The sequence below is a fragment of the Diaphorina citri genome, unplaced genomic scaffold, assembly GCF_000475195.1.
Source record: "Diaphorina citri unplaced genomic scaffold, Diaci psyllid genome assembly version 1.1 scaffold78, whole genome shotgun sequence".
In the NCBI taxonomy this organism is placed as follows: Eukaryota; Metazoa; Arthropoda; class Insecta; order Hemiptera; family Psyllidae; genus Diaphorina; species Diaphorina citri.
The window spans coordinates 261098-287649 of NW_007377515.1; the positions used below are offsets into that span (position 1 = coordinate 261098).

Below are 26552 nucleotides of genomic sequence, written 5' to 3' on the forward strand. Positions count from 1 at the left end.
TGGTCCTCATTTTTCCTGCTCTATGACTTTGAAACATCACCCAAGTAAGCGTAACTGATCTATTGTCCCGAAATAAAAGAGAGAAGAGGGACAGGATAGGAGAAAGCCAGCCTTTCCGAAAACTAACCTTATCTGTTTCGGATGAAGTTCGCCCCGGGCGGAAATTGAACCTCCGACCTAGCCCTTACAACACAGACGAGCTACCCTCCAAGGTAATAAAGATGCTGGCAAGAACACTTCATTATAACTTTTCAGCCCGTCCTTTCTTTATTATTACGATAGTAATAAAAAAAGGTATAAGGGACGGGCTATTGTATTCGCTTCGGTGTCGTCTGTCGGTCGGTCGGTCTGTCCCCATAGAAGGACTTATCCAAACCTGGTTTTAAACAACATATTTTACGATAAATTAATTTACATTATTTATACTGTCGGCTAAGGAATTTCAGGGAATTTTGTAAACAAGGATCATTTCATGGATGTTTTTTCAAGGCAATTGTTTACGTGCGGTGCATTGGTGCAAAGTTGCAAAACCAAGACGCAACACAATGGAACGTTTTACGTATGAAATAACGCAATTGAGGAAACATCCATTATTGCAATTTTCCGGACAGGTGTTTTTCAATCACAAATCTATACCTATATTTCTTAATGCGGAAAATTTCATTACTATTATTTCTACCTGCCTTGGTTTTGCAATTTAACTGGGATACAAGCTACAAGAGGATCCAAAATAACGGGCTCTTTACTTTTATATCTAGGTTCAACTGTATCGCTACCTTTGTGGCCTAGCACTTCAAGAGTAGATTCTTTATCAGGAGTCACTAAGTTCGATTCCCTGTCAAGTCAGAAATTTTCTGGGCGTTTTTTTCGTTTCCAGGCGTTGTAAATATTTCACTCCTCTTTCTTAGTTCAGTTTTTGGTCTGTTTCTACACTTTCTACAGAAAAAAGTTTATCGCTCTCTTTCAAGTTTCAAGTGTTTGTAAGGCCTAGTACCCGTAGATTCTTTATCAGGAGTCACTAAGTTCGATTCCCTGTCAAGTCAGAAATTTTCTGGGCGATTTTTTCGTTTCCAGGCGTTGTAAATATTTCACTCCTCTTTCTTAAAAAAAACAGGATTTTTTTCTTCAAGGACAGACAAAAAATAAAAGCCAAGTAAATGTCTATATCTACAAAAATATCTACTTATTTCTGTTATCTCTTTCTACTGTTAACATTTTTCCCAATTTAATTACTACGTTTTTTTTATATATATAATAATACTTATTTAACCATCTACTTCCTAGATTAATTAATCAATCAATATTTACTCACCAAAAAGTTTGCTTTCAAAAACAAGGTTGAAAACGGAAAATTTTCAATTCGGATTTCTCGATCAAACTGAGTCCAAATAGATCGAGAACTTTATCATCTATCAATATTTTATTTTATCATCTTCCTTTCACACACAAGTGCTTTTAACCCATTTCTGTGCAGTGAGGTCATTTACTCACCAAAAAGTTTGCTTTCAAAAACAAGGTTGAAAACGGAAAATTTTCAATTCGGATTTCTCGATCAAACTGAGTCCAAATATATCGAGAACTTTATCATCTATCAATATTTTATTTTATCATCTTCCTTTCACACACAAGTGCTTTAACCCATTTCTGTGCAGTGAGGTCAGAATTGTTCATGCTTTTGTTGAATAAGATTTCATAGCTTCCAAATAACAAGTCGTACCTAGGTCATAAATAACTTCCTCCAGATGACTTTCAACACACAAGTTCCCAGAGGATCACTCAAGTTAAGCTACATCGGTCAGAATTGTCCATGTTTTTGTTGAATAAGATTTCATAGCTTCCAAATAACAAGTCGATGACTTTCAACACACTAGTTCCCAGAGGATCACTCAAGTTAATCTACATCGGCACTATTCGTGGTTGCTTAAGTAGGTACCTTTATCTGAACGGCTAATCATCTGTCCAAGATAGTCTTTTTTTTTGAAGAGGTTTGATATAGGGAACTGTAACTGCTAATGTCTTATCGTTCCGAAATCGAAGAGAGAAGGAAGACAGGATAGGAGAAAGCCAGCCGTTCCGAGAACGAACATTACTCGTTCAGGATAAAATCCACCCCGGGCAGGAATCGAACCTGCGACTTAGCGCTTACAAGGCAGACGCGCTACCAACCAAGCTAACTAGGCTGGCGATGTTTCTTAGTCTATGGGTCTAGGTATGGATCCTAGGACAAGGATTACAACAGCCTAATTGATCTCGGGAAGTTACTTTACAACTAACTGTAATTACAATTACAATAAAATTTATTGTATTTATCAAAAGAGTTTACAATGAAACATGATATACGCATACGTAGAATAGAATAACACGGGCGTGCTTGATGGAACGTGGCCTGACACACTGCCTCCGATAGCCTGTTTATGCTGCGAGAATGAGCTTTTCTTAATTCCGCAGTCTAAACATCGCATCGCCATTTGTCCCTATACTTGGTCAATTCAGAGGATCCGGGTTGAATTGTAAACACCTGACCTTAGAAGTGTACAATTGAGAGCTAATACTAGAATCGAGGCCTATCTCTTTTTCTTTCCTTGTCCTAGAAGCTCATGAAGTTTCAATAAGACCCTACGTATTCACCTATATTTAGACCACCCTTACAACTACTGTTCTTACCATTAATATAGCACACTTCATTCAGTTTGAGCGGGGATTTGCCAATGACTTGCAGAGGTTTCTCCTCCCCATCCTCATCCGTCTGAGGCCAGGCATACCGGGTTTCGGTCAGACATCCGTCCAGCATTTTCATGAAGCAGTGAGCGTCAGCGTGATCGTGCACCGAAGACCCGTGACCTTCTCCCCAACAGAGGATCATCAGGTTGAACTTGTCATTGCCAGCGTCTACCAGGTTCCGGGTATATCTGACGAAGGAATGAGAGGGTCAGAATTACTATTACAAAGTGCATGAGACCTTGTTTAGACTGCTGGTGTAAAGGGACTTTTTAGTCTCATTCGTCATGAAGCAGTGAGCGTCAGCGTGATCGTGCACCGAAGACCCGTGACCTTCTCCCCAACAGAGGATCATCAGGTTGAACTTGTCATTACCAGCGTCTACCAGGTTCCGGGTATATCTGACGAAGGAATGAGAAGGTCAGAATTACTATTACAAAGTGCATGAGACCTTGTTTAGACTGCTGGTGTAAAGGGACTTTTTAGTCTCATTCATAATTTTCTTAGTGGCGATTAAGTAGGAGTACCTATTCACATCTGCCGTTCAAATGAGAACCTAGGTACCGATTATTAACAGGTCCTACCCATTGCAGTAGCAGTAGCACCTCTATTCAGAAATTGAAACATATATTACCCACCTATCTGAATTATTCCCAGGTACTTTCGGAGAACCTAGGTACCGATTATTAACAGGTCCTACCCATTGCAGTAGCAGTAGCACCTCTATTCAGAAATTGAAACATATATTACCCACTTATCTGAATTATTCCCAGGGACTTTGAGGATAGGGCTCAAAAGCCCCTTTACTAGGCTAAAGAATTGGGTTTTTAGGTGAAAAAACTTACGCTAAATAATTGCGTTTTTAGATGGTGAGATACATGCAATACATGCTAGATAAGGACTCACTTGTATTTGTCAAACTTGGAGTATTTCCGCCACTCCATGGGGTTGCTCTTGTACGACTTCATCACAAATTTGACATAGTCCACATTGACGTGGTCGTCCGAGAAGATCCGATGTAACTCTTCCACCAAATCCGCCAAACAATTCAGCTGAGGCAGATTGTCTATGGATCGCGGGAATTTGTAGTAGCTATCCAGGTCTCCGTCGGTATTGTTGTTAGTGTCATATGCGGTACATTTGCTCACCAAAGTCTTGTCATTGCTACAAGAGTATCTCTCGATGTCGCCACAGAATTCTCTAGCTTCCGCCTTGTTAACCAAAGTCTTGTCATTGTTCTGAAGGCATTTCCCGGTATCGCCACAAGATTCTCTAGTTACCTCCTTGTGCTGGCATGCGTTTGTATGTCTATCACATGAAGGAGAAGAAGAAGAAGGAGAAGGAGGCGAAGAAGAAGAAAAAGAAGAAGGAGAAGAAGAAGGAGGAGAAGGAGGCGAAGAAGAAGAAAAAGAAGAAGAAGAAGAAGGAGAGGAGGAAGAAGAAGAAGAAGGAGAAGGAGGCGAAGAAGAAGAAAAAGAAGAAGGAGAAGAAGAAGGAGGAGAAGGAGGTACGAGTAAAGTCTAGTGTCTAGTGGGTTCCATCAACTATCAGTTTTCAAATCAAATATCAATCAACTATGTAGGTAGGTAGGTATATGAAAGAAGAAGAAGAAGAAGAAGAAGAAGAAGAAGAAGAAGAAGAAGAAGGACAGGAGGAAGAAGAAGGAGAAGGAGGCGAAGAAGAAGAAAAAGAAGAAGGAGAAGGAGAAGAAGAAGGAGAAGGAGAAAAAGAAGAAGGAGAAGAAGAAGAAGAAGGAGAAGAACGAGAAGGAGAAGAAGAAGGAGAAGGAGGCGAAGAAGAAGAAAAAGAAGAAGGAGAAGGAGAAGAAGAAGGAGGAGAAGGAGGCGAAGAAGAAGGAGAAGGAGGAGAAGAAGAAGAAGGCGAAGAAGAAGAAAAAGAAGAAGGAGAAAAAGAAGAAGAAGAAGGAGAAGGAGAAGAAGAAGAAGGAAAAAAAGAAGAAGAAGAAGAAGAAGAAGGAGAAAAAGAAGAAGGAGAGGAGGAAGAAAAAGAAGAAGGAGAAAAAGAAGAAGAAGAAGGAGAAGGAGAAGAAGAAGAAGGAAAAAAAGAAGAAGAAGAAGAAGAAGAAGAAGGAGAAAAAGAAGAAGGAGAGGAGGAAAAGAAGAAGAAGAAGAAGAAGAAGAAGAAGAAGAAGAAGAAGAAGAAGAAGAAGAAGAAGAAGAAGAAGAACATTATAGTCCAAAGCTGCCAACGGATCACTGAAGTTAAGCAGTCGTGCGTGATGGATGGTATCTGGATGGTGTAGGATATCATGTGCTGGGCTGTTTTGGGGTGGGGTCAGCTTCGTGAGGATAGCTGAAGAGGTTTTTTTTTTTTGCATTTCGGCGAAAAAGACGCGATGGGCATCTGCCTAGTCTGACAGAATACTTATTAGTTGTGAATTATTTATAGTGTAACATAAATTTCATCACTTTTTTAAAGATGTTTGATAGGGGGAACTGTAACTGCTAAGGTCTTATCGTCCCGAAATCGAAGAAAGAAGGAGTACAGGTTAGCGGCTGTGACTAGGAAAAAGTCAGCCGCTTGTTATAAAGTCCCCGCCGGGCAAGAATCGAATCAGCGACCTAGCGCTTAGAAGGCAGAAGCCCTATCTTCCAAGCTAACTAGGCAGCCTCGGTGGTGTAGTGGTCAAGACTCTCGCCTGGTAAACAGGAGGGCGTGAGTTCAATCTCAGCCGAGGTATGGAATTTTATCCTGAACATAATTTGAGAAATTGGCCACAATATTAGTAGTAGCCTACTGCTGGAGCAGTATAAATAAGCACTATAGTTATTATTTTCCTAGTGTCCTCGTACTGTGTTTATTTACCTAGGTAATCGTATTTCTGAATGAGGCGATTTTACTCGCGTACGTTCTTTAAAAAGGTTATCTAAATTTCTCTATCACCTATGCGATTAAACTTTTCAACACCTAGCAAACTAATTGGACTGCAGGCAGCAATCTGGTTAAACTTTGGCCTTTGTAGCACGTTGTTTATGAAGGTAGTGAAGCGGGAAGAGACTCTGCCTTACATGATGAGAGCACACATTAAATTTGCTCCCTTGAAATTTTGCCATGAAAGAAAAAGGTAATAAGAGCCCGTTCCTACGAAAAAAAAAAAAAAATCGTGTCCTGTCGAATAGGAACAATATAATTTAAATTACGTTACCTACAGGACATTAAAAAAAAAAAAAAAAAAAAAATCGTGTCTTTTTGAATAGGAACAATATAATTTAAAATAGGTTAACAACAGGACATTAAAAAAAAAAAAAAAAAAAAAATCGTATGAAACTCACAAGTGGGAACGGACTCTGAGGCAGCCTACTTGGAGGGTAGAACAGCCTACTTGGAGGGTAGAACAAAGCAAGCGTCAGCCCAAAGCAATCAGCCGAGTTAGGGCTGATTGAGAGGCTGACGGAAAACGCCGACCCCGTCTGTACACGGGAAACGGAAAAGGCAAAGAAGAAGAAGAAGAAAAAGAAGAAGAAGAAGGAGGAGGTGGACTTTAGAGTCTGGTATAACGGGTTCGAATCCTGACTATATTTTTCCTCCTCTAGCAAAATTACGCAAAATTACGTACCAACTGATAACAACTAGCAAGTGATAAGAAGTACCCGTCACGTGGTCTAGGTAGAACGTGATGAAAATTTGTGCCGATCACGCCGCCCTGAGGTTAGCCCAGTGGTAACGCGCTAGCCATGTCGAAGGTCGTGGGTTCGATGCCCAACGTATGCGCGTTTGAAATAAACACTTGTATTTTGATTGTAAGTAGGTATTTCAACGGGTTATTTTCTGGTCTTGCTGGATTATCAAGAAACACCACCTAAATGCCATCATGCGGCCCGGAGGACCAAAATTTCACTCAGTACCTATTCTGTCTCTTGATCTCTTCTCGCCTGTTTGAAGCTTTCTATGACATTACCATCGATTTTTGTTAAGCTATCCACGTTCGTTATTCGTTAAGACTGGCCATCAGCAAGCAGGTGCTTATTAAACACTCAAGTTAGAAAAGCATGTTGTTCACAGTAGAAGTGTTTAGAATATTTTCCACAATCTTGGAGATTAGATAATGTCAATTTTTAGGCGTTTAGAATTGACATTATTGATAAAATAATTGACAAATTCACTGTCAAGTAGGTGTAGGAGTTGAAAGATATCGTAGATAGGGAGCTAATAGCTATTATAATAATCATAAGATAGATAGGTAGGTATTAAAAAACAAGTCGATAATATAAGATACTTATACCTACCTACATTTAATATTAACTTTTTAAAATATTTAAATTAAAATAAAGTACCTACTTGAACAAATGGAAAGCAATATACATGATAATATAATATAAATATTTTATTGATATCAGAGTCATGGTAAATAAAGGATGTGGGATCAGGTAGGTATATGGTACATTTAAGTAAATACTTGAAAACTGAATACATAATAAATAATCATTACAAGTACCTAAAAGTAAAGGGGGGGGACACACAGTCCACTTAAACGAGTAGTTCTTTTTTATTAACTCAACTCAACTCACTCACTCACCTACTCTTTACACATCTCTGGAACTTTTCTAGAGAATTTGGTTCAGTTTTTGGTCTGTTTCTACACTTTCTACAGAAAAAAGTTTATCGCTCTCTTTCAAGTTTCAAGTGTTTGTAAGGCCTAGTACCAAACCATCAGCAACATTGTAATCAGAAACATTGTTTCTCAACAGTCCAGAAATGTTTTTGCAACAATCCAGCAACTTTTTTACTCTCAAGAATTGTTTCGGAAACATTTTTCTAGTCTTCTAATAAGTTGCCCAACATTTGAAAACTGTTGCGCAACTGTTGAACAAATAATGTTTCCGGTGTTTAGGTACTAGACTTTGGCAACAATCCAGCAACTTTTTTACTCTCAAGAATTGTTTCGGAAACATTTTTCTAGTCTTCTAATAAGTTGCCCAACATTTGAAAACTTTTGCGCAACTGTTGAACAAATAATGTTTCCGGTGTTTAGGTACTAGACTTTATAGGAAAATTTCATGGATTCATTTGCCATCTTGTACTTATTTATGTTTGTATGTTGCCATGTTTGTACTTATTTTTGATGTAAATAAATGAGGCTTGTTTAAACTGTTGGCATAATGAGACTTTTTTTTGTCTAAGCCGACAGTATAAAGCCGAAAAACGATGAAATTCTCTTTCGTCTTAATATAGGCCGGGCGGCGCTTCGAACTTTTGAAGTTCGCGTGCCTCCCAGCACGCTTGATAAGGAAGAAAATAAGGAGTCTTCTTCCCTAATCAAGTTCTAGTTTCTGGAGGGAAACTTGTGTCTTCTCCAATTGTTTTGCTGCTGATTTCTTGTTCTTGACTCGTTTTGATTCGTCCACCTGGTATTTTTCGTCTTGGAGGAAAAATTCGACCAGGTTTTTCATCCATTCGACGTACTCGTCTGAAAATGAAGGAAAAGTGGAAAACAAAATAAAATTAATATATCTTCGTAATGTTAAGTCCTCCACCGTATTTTTAACGAGCGTATTGAAAATATCGAGAGTTTTGCTAGGCACAGTAGGCACCCGATGGCTAGTTTGAATTATCGAGAGTAGACTGTATTGTTTTGAAGGAGTTTAACACAGGGAACTGTACCAAGGGGGGTTTTATCGTCCCGAGATCCAAGGGTGAAAGACAAGATAGATTGATAGAAGAAAGCCAGCCGTTCCGAGAACGAACCTTATCTGTTTAGCATAAAGTTCCAAACTTAGATAATAATAATTTCCATCAGGTATGAACTCTAAGAACCTGCCTCGGTGGTGTAGTGGTCAAGACGTTCGCCTGGTGATCAGGACGACATGGGTTCAATCCCAGCCCAGGTATGGAATTTTATGCACAATACATGTAGGTACTTTGGGTTATTTGAGAATTTGACCACAGTAATACATAGTAGTAGCATACTGCTGAAGTAAAGGGAGTTTACAGTCCTATTCGGGCAGTCTTAATATAAGCACCATTATTATTAGGGTTTACCAGGAGTAGATTATTGTGGGTGCATTGTCATGCAAAGCGATATAACAACGATAACATTCGATATAGTGCCTCGCTGCCTGGCAGCCTGGTTTAGTTAGTTTACTCAGACATCAACTGTCTAGTGAAGGGCAAGGTCGCAAGGTGATGCTAATAACCTGAAACCTGAAGGTAGATATCTAGAGCTTTGGATATACAAGAAGACCAATAATAGCAATACTGGAAGTTGAACTCGGAACGATGTGAATATGCTACACATCAGAGGTATCATCAGATTTGTAAAGGTAGAACGTCACTTGTGGTCATGAGGAGTCAAAAAGATGTAGTCCAAAGGACATCCTGAGGTAGATGTGGTTGTGTGAGCATCCATTGACGCAGGGCCTGGATGTCTTCTTTCTTGAGATCTGGATTCTTCTTGTACTCCTCATCCGCTGTGATGCCTTTGATCAGATGATCTCTGACGGCGAACTGTTCCACTGCAACAAGGACATAAGGAGGGTGCTCTTGATAAAAACCTGTATTTTTCTTGTGGAATATAGTAATGGAAGAAGAAGAAGAAAGAGAATAAGGAGAAGAAGAAGAAGAAGAAAAAGAAGGAGAAGAAAGAAAAAAAGAAGAAAGGAAAAGAAGACGAAGAAGAAGTCTGTGATTTCTCATGATGACAATATCTCCTACCTGATGATGATCTACATGAAATTTATCTAGGTGAAATAATCGGGGAACGATGTTTGTGACAAGCATTTAAATATGCTTAACACAATTAAAATTCCTTTTTCATTATTATTAGAAACTTACTATGTAAGGTTTTGCTATCAGGAAGGTCCCCCTTCAAATCTCCTCCTGGGATACATTTGGGAGGAACAAACTCGTACACAGAGCTGATGTCACCTTCTGGATGAAAATGAACCTGAAATAAAAGCAAATTGATTCACAGGGTAGGTACCTAATTTACTTTAAAATAATAAATCAGAGTTGAAAAATAAGAGTAAAGTATGGATTATCAGATTTGTTGTGCACATTGCATACACAAAGAGATACCAGGCGTTCATACAAAATATTACCTGAATTTGACAAGTTGGCAAGTCTATAAGCGCCAGCCTAGTTAGCTTGGTTGGTAGTGCGTCTGCCTTATAAGGGCTAGATTCCGGGTTCGATTCCCGTCTTCCTTCTCTCTTCGATAAGACCTAAGAATAGCAGTTAGGTATAGTTCCCTATAAAGAAAAAGGAAAAAAAAAATCGTTCGGTGAATGAGTAGCGCTACTCACCAAGCTGAGGAGGTCCTTCTTCATGAATGGTTTGACTACAAACATGATCTTGTCAATGAGGGGCCTGGTGTTGAGAATGTGGATGCCCTTCAGTCGGACTGGCAAACCCTCCTGTGGGGACCGATAGAATAGAATCAGAAAACCAATAAAATAGAATTAGGAAACCGAGAATTAGAACCAACTTGGAAAGTGATGAAACTAACGAGACTAATTTATTATAATGACGAAGAAAACAATGTCGACATATTTTTTGTTTACATCTTCGTTTGATTTATTTAGGTAATTTCAAAATAAGAGGGTATTTATTCCCTATTTCTTATTTGGAATCTAAAATTTGCCCTCTTTTCTTTGTTTTATATATATCTACGGAACTTCGATTGTTTCAACTTTTATACAGAATCTTGATATCTGAACTACCTACCCTCGGTCTCAATTAGTTGAACTAATCGAGGTTCTAACTGATAATAATAATAATAGTGCTTATTTATACTGCTCGAATAGGACTGAAAAGTCCCTTTACTCCAGCAGTGGGCTACTACAATTATTGTGGTCAAATTCTCAAATTATATATCATAGGACTGAAAAGTCCCTTTACTCCAGCAGTAGGCTACTACTATTATTGTGGTCAAATTCTCAAATTATATTGAGGATTCCATACCTCGGCTGGGATTGAACCCACGCCCTCCTGTTTACCAGGCGAGCGTCTTGACCACTACACCACCGAGGCAGGTAACTGTATTCACCAACCACTGGAGATTGTGAATCAAGTAGGTACCTATTCACCAACTACTGGAAGTTTTTGCCCACGCCCTCCTGTTTACCAGGCGAGCGTCTTGACCACTACACCACCGAGGCAGGTAACTGTATTCACCAACCACTGGAGATTGTGAAGCAAGTAGGTATTCACCAACTACTGGAAGTTTTTGGTAAGGATGACTCGCTCACCTGCAGGTAAAGGAAGAACTTGCTCAGCTGTCCCACACTCAGTCGGAGGACATGGCCCAATCTGACCCCCGCCATGTCGAACAGGAATATATACCCAGGCACCGTTCCTTCGACGTGCAGACAAGCGTCGATGGACATCGCAAGCAACCGGACGCTGTCCTGGAAGACATATTTGGACGGCTCGAACTGCTGCAGCCGATGGAAGATGACCTGGTACCCCTGGGGCGTCTTCGGGGCGATGGCACCAAACTCGCTGAAAATGGAGAATAGGGCACATTTTGTATAACCCTTTCACAGACAGGGGAATTTGTAAATAATAATAATGTCAGTTACCTTATTTATTTGTTTTGAATTAGGTAATAAATATATACATAAAACATTAGGTACTTATGAACACTTGAAGGTGAAATCGGCAATCGGAATTATTCGTTTTAGGATTTCTTGAGTTCGAAATAGTGATTTTTAGGCCATTGTCCGCACGTAAACCTGAGTTATGTTTGCCCTACAGCTCTGCAGTTCGACCACATACATTTTAGTCCAAATAAGCTTGTAGCTTGTCCAAATATTTATTCCTCTGTATGCAAGTAGATGTCTAAATACTAGATAGGTAGGTATCTATAAATCTTCAGCGATAACTGGTATGATAGGTGCCCAAATCGGGGATATAAATCTTCTGATATAAGTGGTCCTATAACTGGATTTTTATTTCTTGTAATAGGTAGGTATCTATAAATCTTCAGCGATAACTGGTATGATAGGTGCCCAAATCGGGGATATAAATCTTCTGATATAAGTGGTCCTAAAACTGGATTTTTAATTTCTTGTATAGGTAGTTTATTTATTTATTTTTAATTTCTTGTGCGTAAAACATGAATTTTAAACGCGAAAATCCAGATAACGACCTTGGTCTTTTTTTAATTATCTAATAAATATATATATCTCCTTTGTATCTATTTATGTGCCTATCTATGGTCCATGTCCAAGAATATCTTGAGATGAAAATGAATCCTTCTAAATATATCTAAATAAATTCTAGATACTAAACTAGCCCGGCCAAAAGTTGAACATCTCTAGAACCGTATGAGCACAAACGATGATTTTTATGGCACAAAAGATTAGGCTCATAATACCTAACAACCTAACACGGATATTCCGATATGTTGTTGTTAGTGTTGTTGTTGTTGCTGTTGCTGCTGCATTTTTATGGCACAAAAGATTAGGCTCATAATACCTAACAACCTAACACGGATATTCCGATATGTTGTTGTTAGTGTTGTTGTTGTTGTTGTTGTTGTTGTTGTTGTTGTTGTTGTTGTTGTTGTTGTTGTGGTGGTGGTGGTTATAGCGGTGTAGCTCAATAATATCTTGAGATGAAAATGAATCCTTCCAAATATCTAGATACAAAACTAGCCCGGCCAAAAGTTGAATATCTCGAGAACTGTGTAAGCACAAACGATGATTTTTACAGCACAAAAGATTAGGCTCATAATATCCTAACACGGAAATTCCGATATGTTGTTAGACAAACGATGATTTTTACAGCACAAAAGATTAGGCTCATAATATCCTAACACGGAAATTCCGATATGTTGTTAGTGTTGTTGTTGTTGCTGTGTTTGTTGTTGTTGTCGTTGTTGTTGTTATAGCGGTGTAGCTGTACCGGTTGATGGTCTCTGATTACTTGGGCCGTTCCGACGTCCCCAGTTGGTAGGCACACTTTTAGATAATACCCTCTACCAAACATTAAATCTATTTTTTACGTTTTTTCCCCCATTGAACAGTCGTAATCTGCAATATCCTATGTGGGTATTTTCTATCATTATCTACTACTAGATCCAAAACCAAAACACCTTGAACAGAACGAGTTTGTAAAGAAACATGAATTTTAATTGTTAATTGAATTTTAAAATTTACGGGAAAAATTCCACTGCAATTTTATTAAGTACTCAAGTAAACCGGGTTTGACCAGCCTAGTTAGCTTGGTTGGTAACGCGTCTGCCTTGTAAGCGCTAGGCCGCGGCTTCGATTCCCGCCGGGGGGTGGATTTTATCCTGAATGGATAATGTTCGTTCTCGGAACGGATGGCTTTCTCCTAAAAAACCCCTAAAAAAAAAAAAAAAAAAAAAAAAAAAAAAAAAAAAAAAAAAACAGGTTTGATATCATTCTACGTTTATGGACATACGAGAACATAGTATTCGTACCTAAGTATATGTATACATTTCTACACTATTTCATTATTTATTAGTATAGTATTTTAGCGCGCGCCCTTCACGTTCAGACGATCTGACAGACCTAATTCTGTGAGACCGCGGTCTGTCAGACGGTTTGAACGTGAGTGGCGAGGATCACACATCATATCTTCGAACTAAAAAGAAATGCTTTTACCTGCCTACATTTACATTATACCTATAATCATGTTGAAAGAAAGAAAGAGAGAGAGAGAGACTACCTACGTAGGTAGGTAATGTACCTATTCTATAGAGTAGATTAGACAAGCAGGTAGGTATTTATTATTTTGAAATTTCTGAAAAACGAGTTTTTTTTGTTTTTTTTTTTTGTTTTTTTTTTTTTCTTGCAAAAACTATTTTCCCCCCTTGAACATGGACCATAATCAATGGAAATGGACTTACACGACTTTGCTCTGTGCCAGCAGCTCCGGCCGGTTGATGTCTCTTTTGGAGAAGAATTCCGGCGTGTTGGTGCGTGTGGTGAAGTAGACCTCAATGCAGGACTTGGACGCTTCCAAGTCGAAATAGCAACTGTGGTGGATCAGGATCAGGGTCTCCTCTGGAGGAAGAAACGAAGAAAAGGAAAAGTGAACGAAATGGGCAGGGTAATGTGACTGTAGCACTGGCCAGCTAGGTATTACAATTTCATGTCATTCCTTTCTAAATAAGTCTGAGAGCAAGAGCTCTCCGCTCTGTTGAATTGGTCCTATTAAATTGACTTGTCAATTTAGGCTGTTAAAAGCTTACGATGACCACTCAGGGAAACTCTTCATTTGTGACCCCGACTAACTTTTAGAATTTCCAGTCGTTCTAGAAATTTCGCTGACGACGAGTGAACTATATTTCTAGTTTGATTTCCACTTGATAAGCGACACTAATAAGTGTGCCATAACTTACATGCGTGAATTCTCATTCACTTTTATAAATCACCTAGGATTACATAATTTCACACGGGCTTCCAATCCTAGAACCATCATCCCTTATACTTCGTTTCCTTGAAAGATGTTCCTGGTGATAATAGGGTTTAGTAGCTATCTCACAATGGACTCTACATAATCTCACATTATCCTTAAAGATTAAAGTATTTAAATGCCAGCATGTTGGTATAGTTAGTTTAGACGCTACCCTCTAAGCCTTAGAGGGTAGCGCGCCTGCTTTGTAATAGGTACCTTACACAATCATTAGTAATGTCATTATTTCCAATTAATGATGATGAAAAATCAGAAAATCCGGAATTCCATCATTAGTAATGACATTACTAATGATGCTGTAAGGTACCTATAAGCGTTAGCTCGCGGTTTTGATTTCCGTCCCGGGGACATGTGATTGTAAACTCAGCTGTCATGCAAAGCGATACTTATTTCTTTTTATCCGTGTCCGGTACAAACATAATTATCAAATTTCGTATTTCCAGAATTCCGCAACTCCGCTGTGATGCCTTTGATCAGATGATCTCTGACGGCGAACTGTTCCACTGCAACAAGGACATAAGGAGGGTGCTCTTGATAAAAACGTGTATTTTTCTTGTGGAATATAGTAATGCAAGAAGAAGAAGAAGAAGAAGGAGAAGACAAAGAAGTCTGTGATTTCTCATGATGACAATATCTCCTACCTGATGATGGTTATCTACAATATCTACGTTTGTTATCAGGTTATGGCCCTCTTTTCTCTCTCTCTCTCTCTATCATAGAGCTTGAACGTGATCATGACTTACTCACTTTATGTGGCAACTGGCAACATAAGAAGATATATGCATCTCACCATTTACACATAGGCACGAATTTAGGGTTTCAAATAAATTTAAAAAAAGAGGTTTAGGTACACTATAAAATGAATATGTACATGATATGCCCATAATAAGAAACCTATTCTATTCTGTATAGTCCAGTATACACACGCTAATACTACGTGTATCATTGGTCTTTCGACAAATCTTTGCGTGTGTATTTGCGTAAATTTCACTCGTTTAGACCTGAAACTTGCGTAAATATCGGGTTCACACGATCGGTTTACCAGGAGTAGATTATTGTGGGTGCATTGTCATGCAAAGCGATATAACAACGATAACATTCGATATAGTGCCTCGCTGCCTGGTTTAGTTAGTTTACTCAGACATCAACTGTCTAGTGAAGGGCAAGGTCGCAAGGTGATGCTAATAACCTGAAACCTGAAGGTAGATATCTACAGCTTTGGATACAAGAAGATGAATAATAGCAATACTGGAAGTTGAACTCGGAACGATGTGAATATGCTACAGATCAGAGGTATCATCAGATGTGTAAAGGTAGAACGTCACTTGTGGTCATGAGGAGTCAAAAAGATGTAGTCCAAAATTTTCCCATAATACTTACATGTTGCAGTTAATTGTAAATTGTAGTTAATCAGGCGGCAGAATCTACAAGGATTCATTGTTCTGAAAGAATGAATAGAAGCGTTTAGACCTGAAACTTGCGTGAATATCGCGCACACATGCAGCGATCTGAAAGATCAAGTCAGGAGACATGTTGTTGCGTGTGGATCGGGCTTTGGAGCAACAGCGGCAGAATCTACACGTAAATTATTTACTCAAAGCGAATTCATTGTTCTAATCCAAGAGAATAAATAGGAGGATGCAACATGAAGTAAATGCAATACCCACCTAACTATGCAATAGTTTTGATACTATATTAGGTACCTACATACCGACATTATCATTTTCATTTTGTGTTTCTGTACAAGTTGACTTCACAGGTCAATTTTCCCTCTCTCTATCTATGTACATATAAAAATTAGTTGTTTTTCTAAAAATAGTGAAGATTTAGATATCACTACAGTCAATAATTTTATTGATCTTGAAGGGCAATGGGATCCTTATACTCTTACATAAGTTGCGACATTTCTCCCAACTTGGTCTTCCAACTTCCAACCTGATCTTTCGTCAAATGGTCTTCCAAACCTGGTCTTTCGAAATATCGCGATATAGTTTCGAGTTTCGATATTTTGCGCAAAAATCGCGTACGCAACGACTTGTCGAAAAACCAGATTGGAAGTTCGAATACCAAGTTGGGAGAAACGTTCTAGACATGTCACCTAGAATGAAAAAGTTGCGAAGATAAGGAATTCGCTCAATGGAGATCACCACAAAGTTCACGGGCGATAGATTGAAGATTCTGTAACTTTGTGAAGGTACATCTTGACTAGGTAGTTTGAAATGATAAACATATACTCCCGGATATAGGCTGTCTCAGAAGTTCTTAGCTCACTCCTAAGATATCGTCTTTCGTAATTTTAATGATTTCTGAAACAACGTCTCCACAAGTGCCCGGCATGTCGGTGTTTCAAGATTGGTAAAAGCTGAACAAATGTTGGAGAATTGTTGAGTGATAAATAATAGCTAAATCTTTGCCATAACTTTTGATCCCGATTTTTAAAATCTGAGGGGGTGTGTAGACAATTTCATCAGAAAAAGGCAGAGCAGCGATTGCCAATGACAAAGTCTCAATATGCCTTCTAATAATGGGTCCACACTAAGCGAATATTGTTAACTAACAAAAAACCTCCGTGCCCGAGTGGGTATCACACTAGGCTTGCACCCAGGAGGCCCGGGTTCGATTCCCGGCGGGGCCAAGGTTTTTTTCGGCTCTGTGCTTGGAGTTCGGAGTGCACTCGGCCTCGTGAGGAAATTTGAGTAGCTACTTTATTGAGTAGCGACCGGTGGCGGCATTACCAGAGTAAAAAGAAAAAAATAGATATGTCAGAAATAGTACAGGAGGCTCTTAGTAATGCTGTGATATCCACAAAAATTGCGAAGAAGCTCTCAGCTTCACCACATAAATCATGATTTAGATTTTGTTAGCTAACAATGTTCCCTTAGTGTGAACCCGGCATAAATGAGACAAAGCTTGTTCCAGGAACAAGAAGTCACCGACCCCAATAAAAAGACTTTTCAGTCTCATTCTTGCAGTACAAACAGGGTATATTCCATTTATACTGCTCGCATAGGGCTGAAAAGTCCCTTTAGTCCAGCAGTTGACTACTATATTACTGTAGTAAAATTCCTTACCTGCGAATCCTGCGATAAAATCCACGACCTTCTGTTCAGTAGGGAAGAGGACAATGGTTATCAATCTTGTGAATATATTATCACAGGAATGGAAACTAAAGGCAAAACGAAAACCTGTTCGCAATTCCATACAGAATATTTTCTTTAGGAAGAGGTGCTTGAACTGTAATTTGCGTCACTGCCACTAGTAGATTAGGAATGACGAACTTGGCAAAGCTCCAGATTTGCCCACTGAGGTCTTCGTTTCTTCTTCGTGCCGCGTCATTAGGTATAACTAAGGAAAATGGTCTTCGGTTGGTGTTGGTCATTTATTTGATCAGTGTGTGAACTATGAAATGTGAAATGTGAACTGTGAAATGTGAATGAGTGAATGGATCTCGTTCTTATAATATAAGATTATCACAGAAATGGAAACTAAAGGCAAAACGAAAACCTGTTCGCAATTCCATACAGAATATTTTCTTTAAGAAGAGGTGCTTGAACTGTAATTTGCGTCACTGCCACTAGTAGATTAGGAATGACGTACTTGGCAAAGCTCCAGATTTGCCCACTGAGGCATTCACACCAGAGAGTATCAGTATCTTCGTTTTGTGCCGCGTCATTAGGTATAAACTAAGGAAAATGGTGTTCGGTTGGTCATTTATTTTATTGGCTCTCAGGCTATCCCTATACCTATAACATCTGATGTACCAGGTGTGTCCAAACGTAATCGATCGACGAAATAAAACTATGTTATCGAGGCAGTGTGGACGGTTCAGTCGACATGGATCGACTATGTGTCGACACACCTTTAGGACGAATAGTTCCCGGATATAGGCTGTCTCAGAAGTTCTTAGCTCACTCCTAAGATATCGTCTTTCGTAATTTTAATGATTTCTGAAACAACGTCTCCACAAGTGCCCGGCATGTCGGTGTTTCAAGATTGGTAAAAGCTGAACAAATGTTGGAGAATTGTTGAGTGATAAATAATAGCTAAATCTTTGCCATAACTTCTGATCCCGACTTTTATCTGAGGGTGGTGTGTAGACTATTTCATCAGAAAAAGGCAGAGCAGCGATTGCCAATGACAAAGTCTCAATTTGCCTTCTAATGATGGGTCCACACTAAGCGAATATTGTTAACTAACAAAGAACCTCCGTGGCCGAGTGACTAGGCTTGCACGCAGGAGGCCCGGGTTCGATTCCCGTCGGGGCCAAGGTTTTTTCGGCTCTGTGCTCGGAGTTCGGGGTGCACTCGGCCTCGTGAGGACAATTGAGTAGCTACTTTAATCGAGTAGCGACCAGTGGCGGCATTACCAGATTAAAAAGAAAAATTATAGATATGTCAGAAATAGTACAGGAGGCTCTTAGTAATGCTGTGCTGATATCCACAAAAACTGCGAAGAAGCTCTCAGCTTCACCACAAATAAATCATGATTTAGATTTAGATTTTGTTAGCTAACAATGTTCCCTTGGTGTGGACCGGGCATAAATGAGACAAAGCTTGTTCCAGGAACAAGAAGTCATCGACCCCAACGACTCCTTCTCACATGAACCTCAACTATAGCGGCCTATCAAGAGAATCAATCAATTTGATGCTCTTTGATAACTGTAGACAAACGAAATTCTTGCGGAAAACAAGCGAAATCAGTAGACACAAAGTAAATTTTGCAATTCAAGAAAAGTTGTGCTCCGGTCAAGAAGGGCGTTGTCTCAAGAGAATCTCAGGTAAGAAATAAGAATTTTTCCCCCCAAGGTTACACCTGTACCATTGCGAACTATATAATCTGTAAAAATAAAATATCTATAGGTAATAAATAATAAACTCTTTCTTGTTGAAAACTCATTTAAAACATACAAATTTCACAAAGGACGAAATTTTTTGTGGCAATCTCTGCCATCCAACCCAACATAACGAGACCTTAGACTGCGGGGATAGGGCAGGATAAACAAGGTTTATCGTTTATTCTGTTCTATTGTGTCACAAGAAAGCTTCCATTTCGATAGCAAGATTAGCAAGTATTTCATCGGTTGACTAACTTTGGCTTTTTCCACGCCCCCAAAAAGTATTTCAACGGACAACAAGGAATTTGCCAGCCTAGCACTTGGTGGCAGGTTCGGTTCCCACACGGGGCGAACTTTATCATAAACAGATAAGGTTCGTTCTTGGAATGGCTAGCTTTTTCTTATCCTGCCCTCCTTCCCTTTTCGATTTCGGGGCGATAAGACCTCCATTGTTCCCTCTATTCTTTCTTTACGTGCGTTAGTCAACATCAGATATACATAATCACGGGCTTCCCACACGGGGCGAACTTTATCATAAACAGATAAGGTTCGTTCTTGGAATGGCTAGCTTTTTCTTATCCTGCCCTCCTTCCCTTTTTGATTTCGGGGCGATAAGACCTCCATTGTTTCCTCTATTCTTTCTTTACGTGCGTTAGTCAATATCAGATATACATAATCACGGATTCACGGGTGATAATTTGATAAACAATCTACGATAGCGTATGCAACACCTAGAGAACCGAGATTATTGTTTTTGTTAGAGCTTTGCATCTTTCTTGATAGGTACATAACGCTTATCCAATGATCCATGTCGTTTAAGAATCATGATTATTTATAGCGTGTTTTATTCGCTCAATTATTTCTGACCTTTATGATAAAAGCTACGAAGTTGCCTTCAGGTTTCAAGCAGTCTCATAACTCAGATCAAAATAAGGAACTCAAGATCTGTCCCATGTCGTTTAAGAATCATGATTATTTATAGCGTGTTTTATTCGCTCAATTATTTCTGACCTTTATGATAAAAGCTACGAAGTTGCCCTCAGGTCTCAAGCAGTCTCATAACTCAGATCAAAATAAGGAACTCAAGATCTGTTCAAGTTGAATTCCAATCCTTAATATCCTTTAAATCTCTAGATTGTCGTCATTATTAGACACCAACCCCATAAATAAGTTGAAAGGTGTTAGAGTTAGATACATCAGAAATCAGAATGTATGTACCTTCTTTTATGACAACACATTGCAAGATAAGTAATGCAAGATATTCACACAGATCTGTGCCTCAGGGCGGGTTTCATTAGAGCAACCACACAGCATGTTAACATAAAGTTAGTCATAACTTCTGTAATGACATGTTAACATAAAGTTAGTCAAAGAATTTTGCTGATTTTCCTTAAGGTGGGTCTACTTTACCAACCCTACCTGCAGTCGATTGAAGTCAACATCAACTCGAACCCACAGGATACCAGCCTGAAATCCCCCTTGCTTGAATTCCAATCCTTAATATCCTTTAAATCTCTAGATTGTCGTCATTATTAGACACCAACCCCATAAATAAGTTGAAAGGTGTTAGAATTAGATACATCAGAAATCAGAATGTATGTACCTTCTTTTATGACAACACATTGCAAGTTAAGTAATGCAAGATATCCACACAGATCTGTGCCTCAGGGCAGGTTTCATTAGAGCAACCACACACCATGTTAACACTAAGTTAGTCATAACTTCTGTAATACTAGTCAAAGAATTTTGATTTTCCTTAGGGTGGGTCTACTATACCAACCCTACCTGCAGTCGATTGAAGTCAACATCAACTCGAACTCACAGGATACCAGCCTGAAATCCCCCTTGCTAAAGACGTAGCAAAGGTTGAGAGCGAAGGGCATCCACTCGTAAAATTTTTGTAGCCAAAACCAAATGTTAGCCCAAATCACCCCAGGGCTGATTGAGAGGCTGACGAAAAATCCACCTTGCTAAAGAAGTAGCAAAGGTTGAGAGCGAAGGGCATCCACTCGTCAAATTTTTGTAGCCAAAACCAAATGTCAGCCCAAACCACCCCAGGGCTGATTGAGAGGCTGACGAAAAGCGTGAACCCCATCTGAACATGGGAAAAGGAAAAGAAGAAAACGAAATTGGTGGTTTAACCCACCTTAGACCGAGGTTATACCACCTGGTTTTATCAGGTAGGCTGGTATCAATGTCGCGGAACGCGAGTTTAACACGGGTATCTTGATTTCACCTTGACAATGATATGGATAACTCTGATAATATGATCCTAGTAACATCCCCACATGATATGAAAACATGGTTGTGTAAATACCTAAAGATCTAGTCGTAGGTAAAACCTAACTTAAAATAGATCTCTAGGTTTGGGAAACTGTGGGAAAATGCGACCAAGGCCAGCCACTTACTATCAGGTACACCTGACAGGTCTATCTGATAATGTGTGTGCTCATCAGGTAAGGTAACTAAAGATCTAGTCGTAGGTAAAACCTAACTTAAAATAGATCTCTAGGTTTGGGAAACTGTGGGAAAATGCGACCAAGGCCAGCCACTAACTATCAGGTACACCTGACAGGTCTATCTGATATTGTGTGTGCTCATCAGGTGTCAGGTATATGTACCTACCTGATAGTGAGTAGCTGGCCTAATCCGGAACTATCCAATGACCAGCTATGTATGTCAGATTCAAGAGAATATTCTCATGTGAAAAATCTAGTGATGACATTATCATTTTCATTTTGTGTTTCTGTACAAGTTGACTTCACAGGTCAATTTTCCCTCTCTCTATCTATGTACATATAAAAATTAGTTGTTTTCTAAAAATAGTTAAGATTTAGATATCACTACAGTCAGTAATTTTATTGATCTTGAAGGGCAATGGGATCCTTATACTCTTACATAAGTTGCGACATTTCTCCCAACTTGGTCTTCCAACTTCCAACCTGATCTTTCGTCAAATGGTCTTCCAAACCTGGTCTTTCGAAATATCGCGATATAGTTTCGAGTTTCGATATTTTGCGCAAAAATCGCGTACGCAACGACTTGTCGAAAAACCAGATTGGAAGTTCGAATACCAAGTTGGGAGAAACGTTCTAGACATGTCACCTAGAATGAAAAAGTTGCGAAGATAAGGAATTCGCTCAATGGAGATCACCACAAAGTTCACGGGCGATAGATTGAAGATTCTGTAACTTTGTGAAGGTACATCTTGACTAGGTAGTTTGAAATGATAAACATATACATACTTCTTCACTATTTGTAAAATATTCTGGGTTTTATTTCATTTTCATTTTATGGACTAGTTTCGCCGGTGAAGGCATCTTCAGCGTTACAGAAAAAATACACATAAAACGTAAAATAATACTATAAAAACATATATAATCTGGTTACATTGTACAAAAAACAAAGTTCACGGGCACCTGATATTACTCGAGGGAGCAAGTTTAACCGGATTGCCCTTGATCTACTCCGCTAGAATAAGTTGCCCAGACCTGTTTTCCCGGTTCGCGGGGTCCTCAGATCGACTGAGGACTAGGTCTAGGCAACAGACTTAATTAGAAGGGTAGGTCCTGATAGTGGACAAGAATCCAAGTTGATTTTAAGGTATGCAGTCGGGTATTTCAAATAAATTTGCAATCATTTTCTTTCCGAGGCTACTTAGAGAACCGGACTATTCGTTCTTGGTACTTGCTTTTTGCCTGTTATCCTATTTTCCCTATTACCAACCACATATGCATATAATCATTGAACTACTTAAAGCTTATCAATATTGATCAGAAATCAGAATACTATTTCAAATGAAATTGATCCCAAGGGCAAAGTAACCCTAGATCCTTGATAGTGTGTCTGAAAGCATGTGGGTGTCTCAGTCCACCGAGCCCCCAGGTCTACAGTTGAAGGGCACTTTGAGCTTCTGCGCAAGGGCAAATGCATGAAAAACGTCCGAGAATGAACAAAGAAAAAGGCTACCAAAGACTGTGCACTTGGGCCTCCCTAAACGAATTCTTCAATCTAGACTAGACATAGAACCAGAACCATCAGAGACATTAAAACATGTGTATTAATTCCTAGTTAGTTTTTTGTTTACGTACGCTAATATTGATTAAAAAAAGCAAGGTAGGTATCTGATTGATTTTTGTTGAATCAATTAACGGTGAATTAGTCGTGAATTTATTAGTCACTTGAGTGCTAGTGACGCGCGTAAGATGGTCCGGTAGACGAATTAGCATTGACTACAATTCTTCGGGACCTTCCTATAAATTGTTAGTGGAAGGAAGACATACGAGTATACGATATTATTGTAGGGGAGCGAGATTTACGATTTGTCCTAAGGAAGGTGTCAGAACTACAGACAGGCGGAGAAGTTGTGACGACGACGATAGGTCGCGGGTTAGATTTCCACCCGGGGCGAACTTCATCCCAAATAAAGGTTCGTTCTCGAAGCGGCTGGCTTTCTCCTATCCTGTCCGTGTAGGTACTCCTTTCTTCGATTTCAGGGCGGTAAAAAGACCTCCGTTGTTAACAGTTCCTTCTATCAATCCTCTTCAAAGTGAAAAAATAAATAATAAATAAATACCCGATTTGCTAACATTTAGAATCAATATTGCGCAACGCGAATGCAAATTCATCTCAATGGGAGACTTGAAACAACGCAATCCGAGATTTGGGTTCTGCCTTGTCCTAAGACCTCACCGAAGTATTTGTTTAACAAGTCAAGGATAACAGACAAATGGTTAATAGTCTCCCATTTACCATGGAGTATACATAGTGTTTCGACAAAAGGAATAACCATTTACAATGGTGTACAAAAGTGTTTCGACAAAACGAATAAAAGATGAGTGTTTACTGAATACTGAGAGGTTGACTAAACTTTTAAGCCCGTACACACGATACGTGTCTCCCAAATTGGTCTTCAAAATTTCTTTTTGACGGATCGTTGCGTGTGTACTTGTGTAGTGTGTACGCGATATTTGCGTAAATTATACTCCTTTTAACCTCAAATTTACGCAAATATCGCGTACACAGGCAACGGTCTGTTGAAAAACCAGGTTACAAGACCATCTGTGGAAAGACCACGTTAGGATACTTGTATCGTTTGTACCGGGCTTTATGAAGACTTTGAACTTTGACTCTGACACTGTTAAAATAATGAGTTGTTGAGTTGGTTAACAGATGACTGATTTATTACTCACGATGACAGTCTGACCACGCGGGAGATATACAACAGGTTGTACAATGGTTCCTATTCTATTGTGTCCACAGCATACAATCTTTCTTCCAATAAAGGTTGTATGACCGTGTAACTACTAAGGCCTTTAGTTCAAGTCAAGGATAACAGACAAATGGTTAATAGTCTCCCATTTACCATGGAGTATACATAGTGTTTCGACAAAAGGAATAACCATTTACCATGGTGTATATCTGTATAGTATTTCGACAAAACGAATAAAAGATGAGTGTTTACTGAATACTGACAGGTTGACTAAACTTTTAAGCCCAGTATATACGTTACAAGTCTCCCAACTTGGTCTTCCAAACTGGTGTTTCGATAGATCGTTGCGTTTCTAGTGTGTACGCGATATTTGCGTAAATTATACTCATTTAAACCTCAAATTTACGCAAATATCGCGTACACAGGCAACGGTCTGTTGAAAAACCAGGTTACAAAACCATCTGTGGAAAGACCACGTTAGGATACTTGTATCGTTTGTACCGGGCTTTATGAAGACTTTGAACTTTGATTCTGACACTGTTAAAATAATGAGTTGTTGAGTTGGTTAACAGATGACTGATTTATTACTCATGATGACAGTCTGACCACGCGGGAGATATACAACAGGTTGTACAATGGTTCCTATTCTATTATGTCCACAGCATACAATCTTTCTTCCAATAAAGGTTGTATGACCGTGTAACTACTAAGGCCTTTAGTGACAGGTTTTTACCATCCATTCGGTGACAAGCTACCCACCTCCCCGCATAACCTCCTCCAGCCTTAGTGAGGCCGGAAAACCGATATAACACATTGACAATTTGCTGAAGACGGGTCTGGAATTCAGACCCGAAACGTCCAATACCAAACAGTAAGGTACGTGGTACGTGCCAACTTTGAGTCCTATAAAAAAGTGTAATAGACGTACATCATTTGTAAAAACTTTAAAATGCGTCCGTATAATATTGACTGAAAGTTGCATCATCCATCATCTTATGAAGTAAGACGTAGAAGTCGGATCATTCGTAGAAAAAAAAAGAAAGAAAAAAAAACAGGAAAGAAAAGCTCGTAAGCTGGTCAAATCCTGTTTTGTCAGTGGTCAAAATTACTTGAACCAGTGTAGCGGACCAGCGGTCAGCAAGTTAAATGGACCGGTTGTAAACGGATCAGATGGATCAGTGAAGTTAAAACATTCGTGGTTGGTACTCGGATGAGTGAGGCTAGGCAATTCCATGCTGTTAGCTTTTGCCGTCCCCACTCAGGCTGGGTTAGGTTAGGTAATGTCGGGTGGGTAGCTTGTCGCCCATTTTAGGCTTAACTCATGTGGGGGATCTTCTAACTCAGACAGTTTTACGGTTTACTTTACAGTTTAACTGTAACAATGTTGTCTGAGAAGTATGCTGTATTGTTTTGGCAATCCAAACTTGGGCAGTCCGCAGTCCGTCAATTAATTTTATTATTTCTCTCTAGCTCTAGTTATATCTTGAACTTTTATTATGATTTATGACTGAACTTCTCCTTGCTTTTATGTATGTCCTGGAGAAATGTCCAGTAAGTGAGGAAGGTTGTCTTCAAGTGCATGATATGTTTATGTTAATGGTAGGGTTTCAATGAAAATACCAGATGCATTTATGCCATTTACCTTGGAAATCTATTAAATGTTTATACATCGATAATGAACGTAAATCAAGGAGGAATAAAATTTGCTAAGTGACTCTTTTTATCGAACAGGGTGAAGGTTATATTGTGGCATTATGAGACCATTTAGGCTTGCATTTTAGAGGGTCCAAGTTCGATTTCCCACAGTCGAGTCGACGGAAAATTTGATGGATTTTTTGTTCACCCTCCTTGTTGAATGAGTGTTTAAATTTACTGATTATTTATGCTGATTAGAAATATTTAGATTTTGGGCTCGATCTGGCCTAGTGGCCTATGGGCTATGGGGGCCGGTGTATAAGTCCCTTTTTTATGTGAGTTCATCAATTAAACTGAACCACTTAGTAGTAGGTACCTATTACGTATCTATTACATAAATAGAATAGAAAGCAAATATCTAACCGTACAAAAGATATCCTAGGAAATGAAAAGGCTGTGACGAAAATCAGAAAAAGGGGAAGTAACAATGAAAATTTTGGAGCGATTTGGATAGTAAAATTAATGAAAACTTACCCGTAGGAATATAGCGATAGCCTTTGTCATAATCATCTAATTTGATCGGTGGCATTTTGACTTTCCAATGTAAAAATTGTCAACTGATAGAGAGTAGGTAGGTATATCCGGAATAGCAAATAAACAATTTATTTTATACCACTGAATTTCTAATTTAACAAAAACAATAAAATTATTAACTTCTTGAATACAAAAAAAAGTTGACCAAAGCCA

At 39.0% G+C, this 26552-nt stretch overlaps 2 protein-coding genes and 2 long non-coding RNA genes across 5 annotated transcripts in view; 1 reads left to right on the forward strand and 3 right to left on the reverse strand.

Moving 5' to 3' along the window:
- Positions 1-177: 177 nt before the first annotated feature.
- Positions 178-1476, reverse strand: LOC113472730. The gene is made up of 2 exons (XR_003394927.1): positions 1313-1476; positions 178-432 (listed from the first exon to the last, which is right to left on the reverse strand). It is a non-coding gene; the product is annotated as an uncharacterized LOC113472730 (long non-coding RNA).
- An 887-nt stretch (positions 1477-2363) lies between these two features.
- LOC103522148 (cysteine dioxygenase type 1-like) lies at positions 2364-4034 on the reverse strand (the record flags this gene model as incomplete). The annotated part of the gene is made up of 2 exons (XM_026832471.1): positions 2364-2909; positions 3625-4034. Coding segments are annotated over 2 exons (714 nt in total), but the record flags the coding sequence as incomplete, so codon positions are not given.
- A 3010-nt stretch (positions 4035-7044) lies between these two features.
- LOC113472727 lies at positions 7045-7885 on the forward strand. The gene is made up of 2 exons (XR_003394925.1): positions 7045-7570; positions 7712-7885. It is a non-coding gene; the product is annotated as an uncharacterized LOC113472727 (long non-coding RNA).
- LOC103522002 (alpha-tocopherol transfer protein-like) overlaps positions 7584-26552 on the reverse strand; it is a 50365-nt gene continuing 31396 nt past the window's right edge. Inside the window, exons 3-7 of one of the 2 annotated variants that reach the window (XM_008487113.3) lie at positions 13556-13712; positions 10926-11178; positions 9981-10091; positions 9511-9622; positions 7584-8146 (exon numbers count right to left, since the gene is read on the reverse strand). In XM_008487113.3, coding sequence (XP_008485335.1) covers positions 7992-8146; positions 9511-9622; positions 9981-10091; positions 10926-11178; positions 13556-13712 — 788 coding nt within the window. In that variant the 3' untranslated portion in view covers positions 7584-7991. Of the gene's footprint in view, positions 8147-9053; positions 9192-9510; positions 9623-9980; positions 10092-10925; positions 11179-13555; positions 13713-26552 lie in introns of those variants that run through there. The other variant, XM_026832512.1, reaches the window with a different exon arrangement.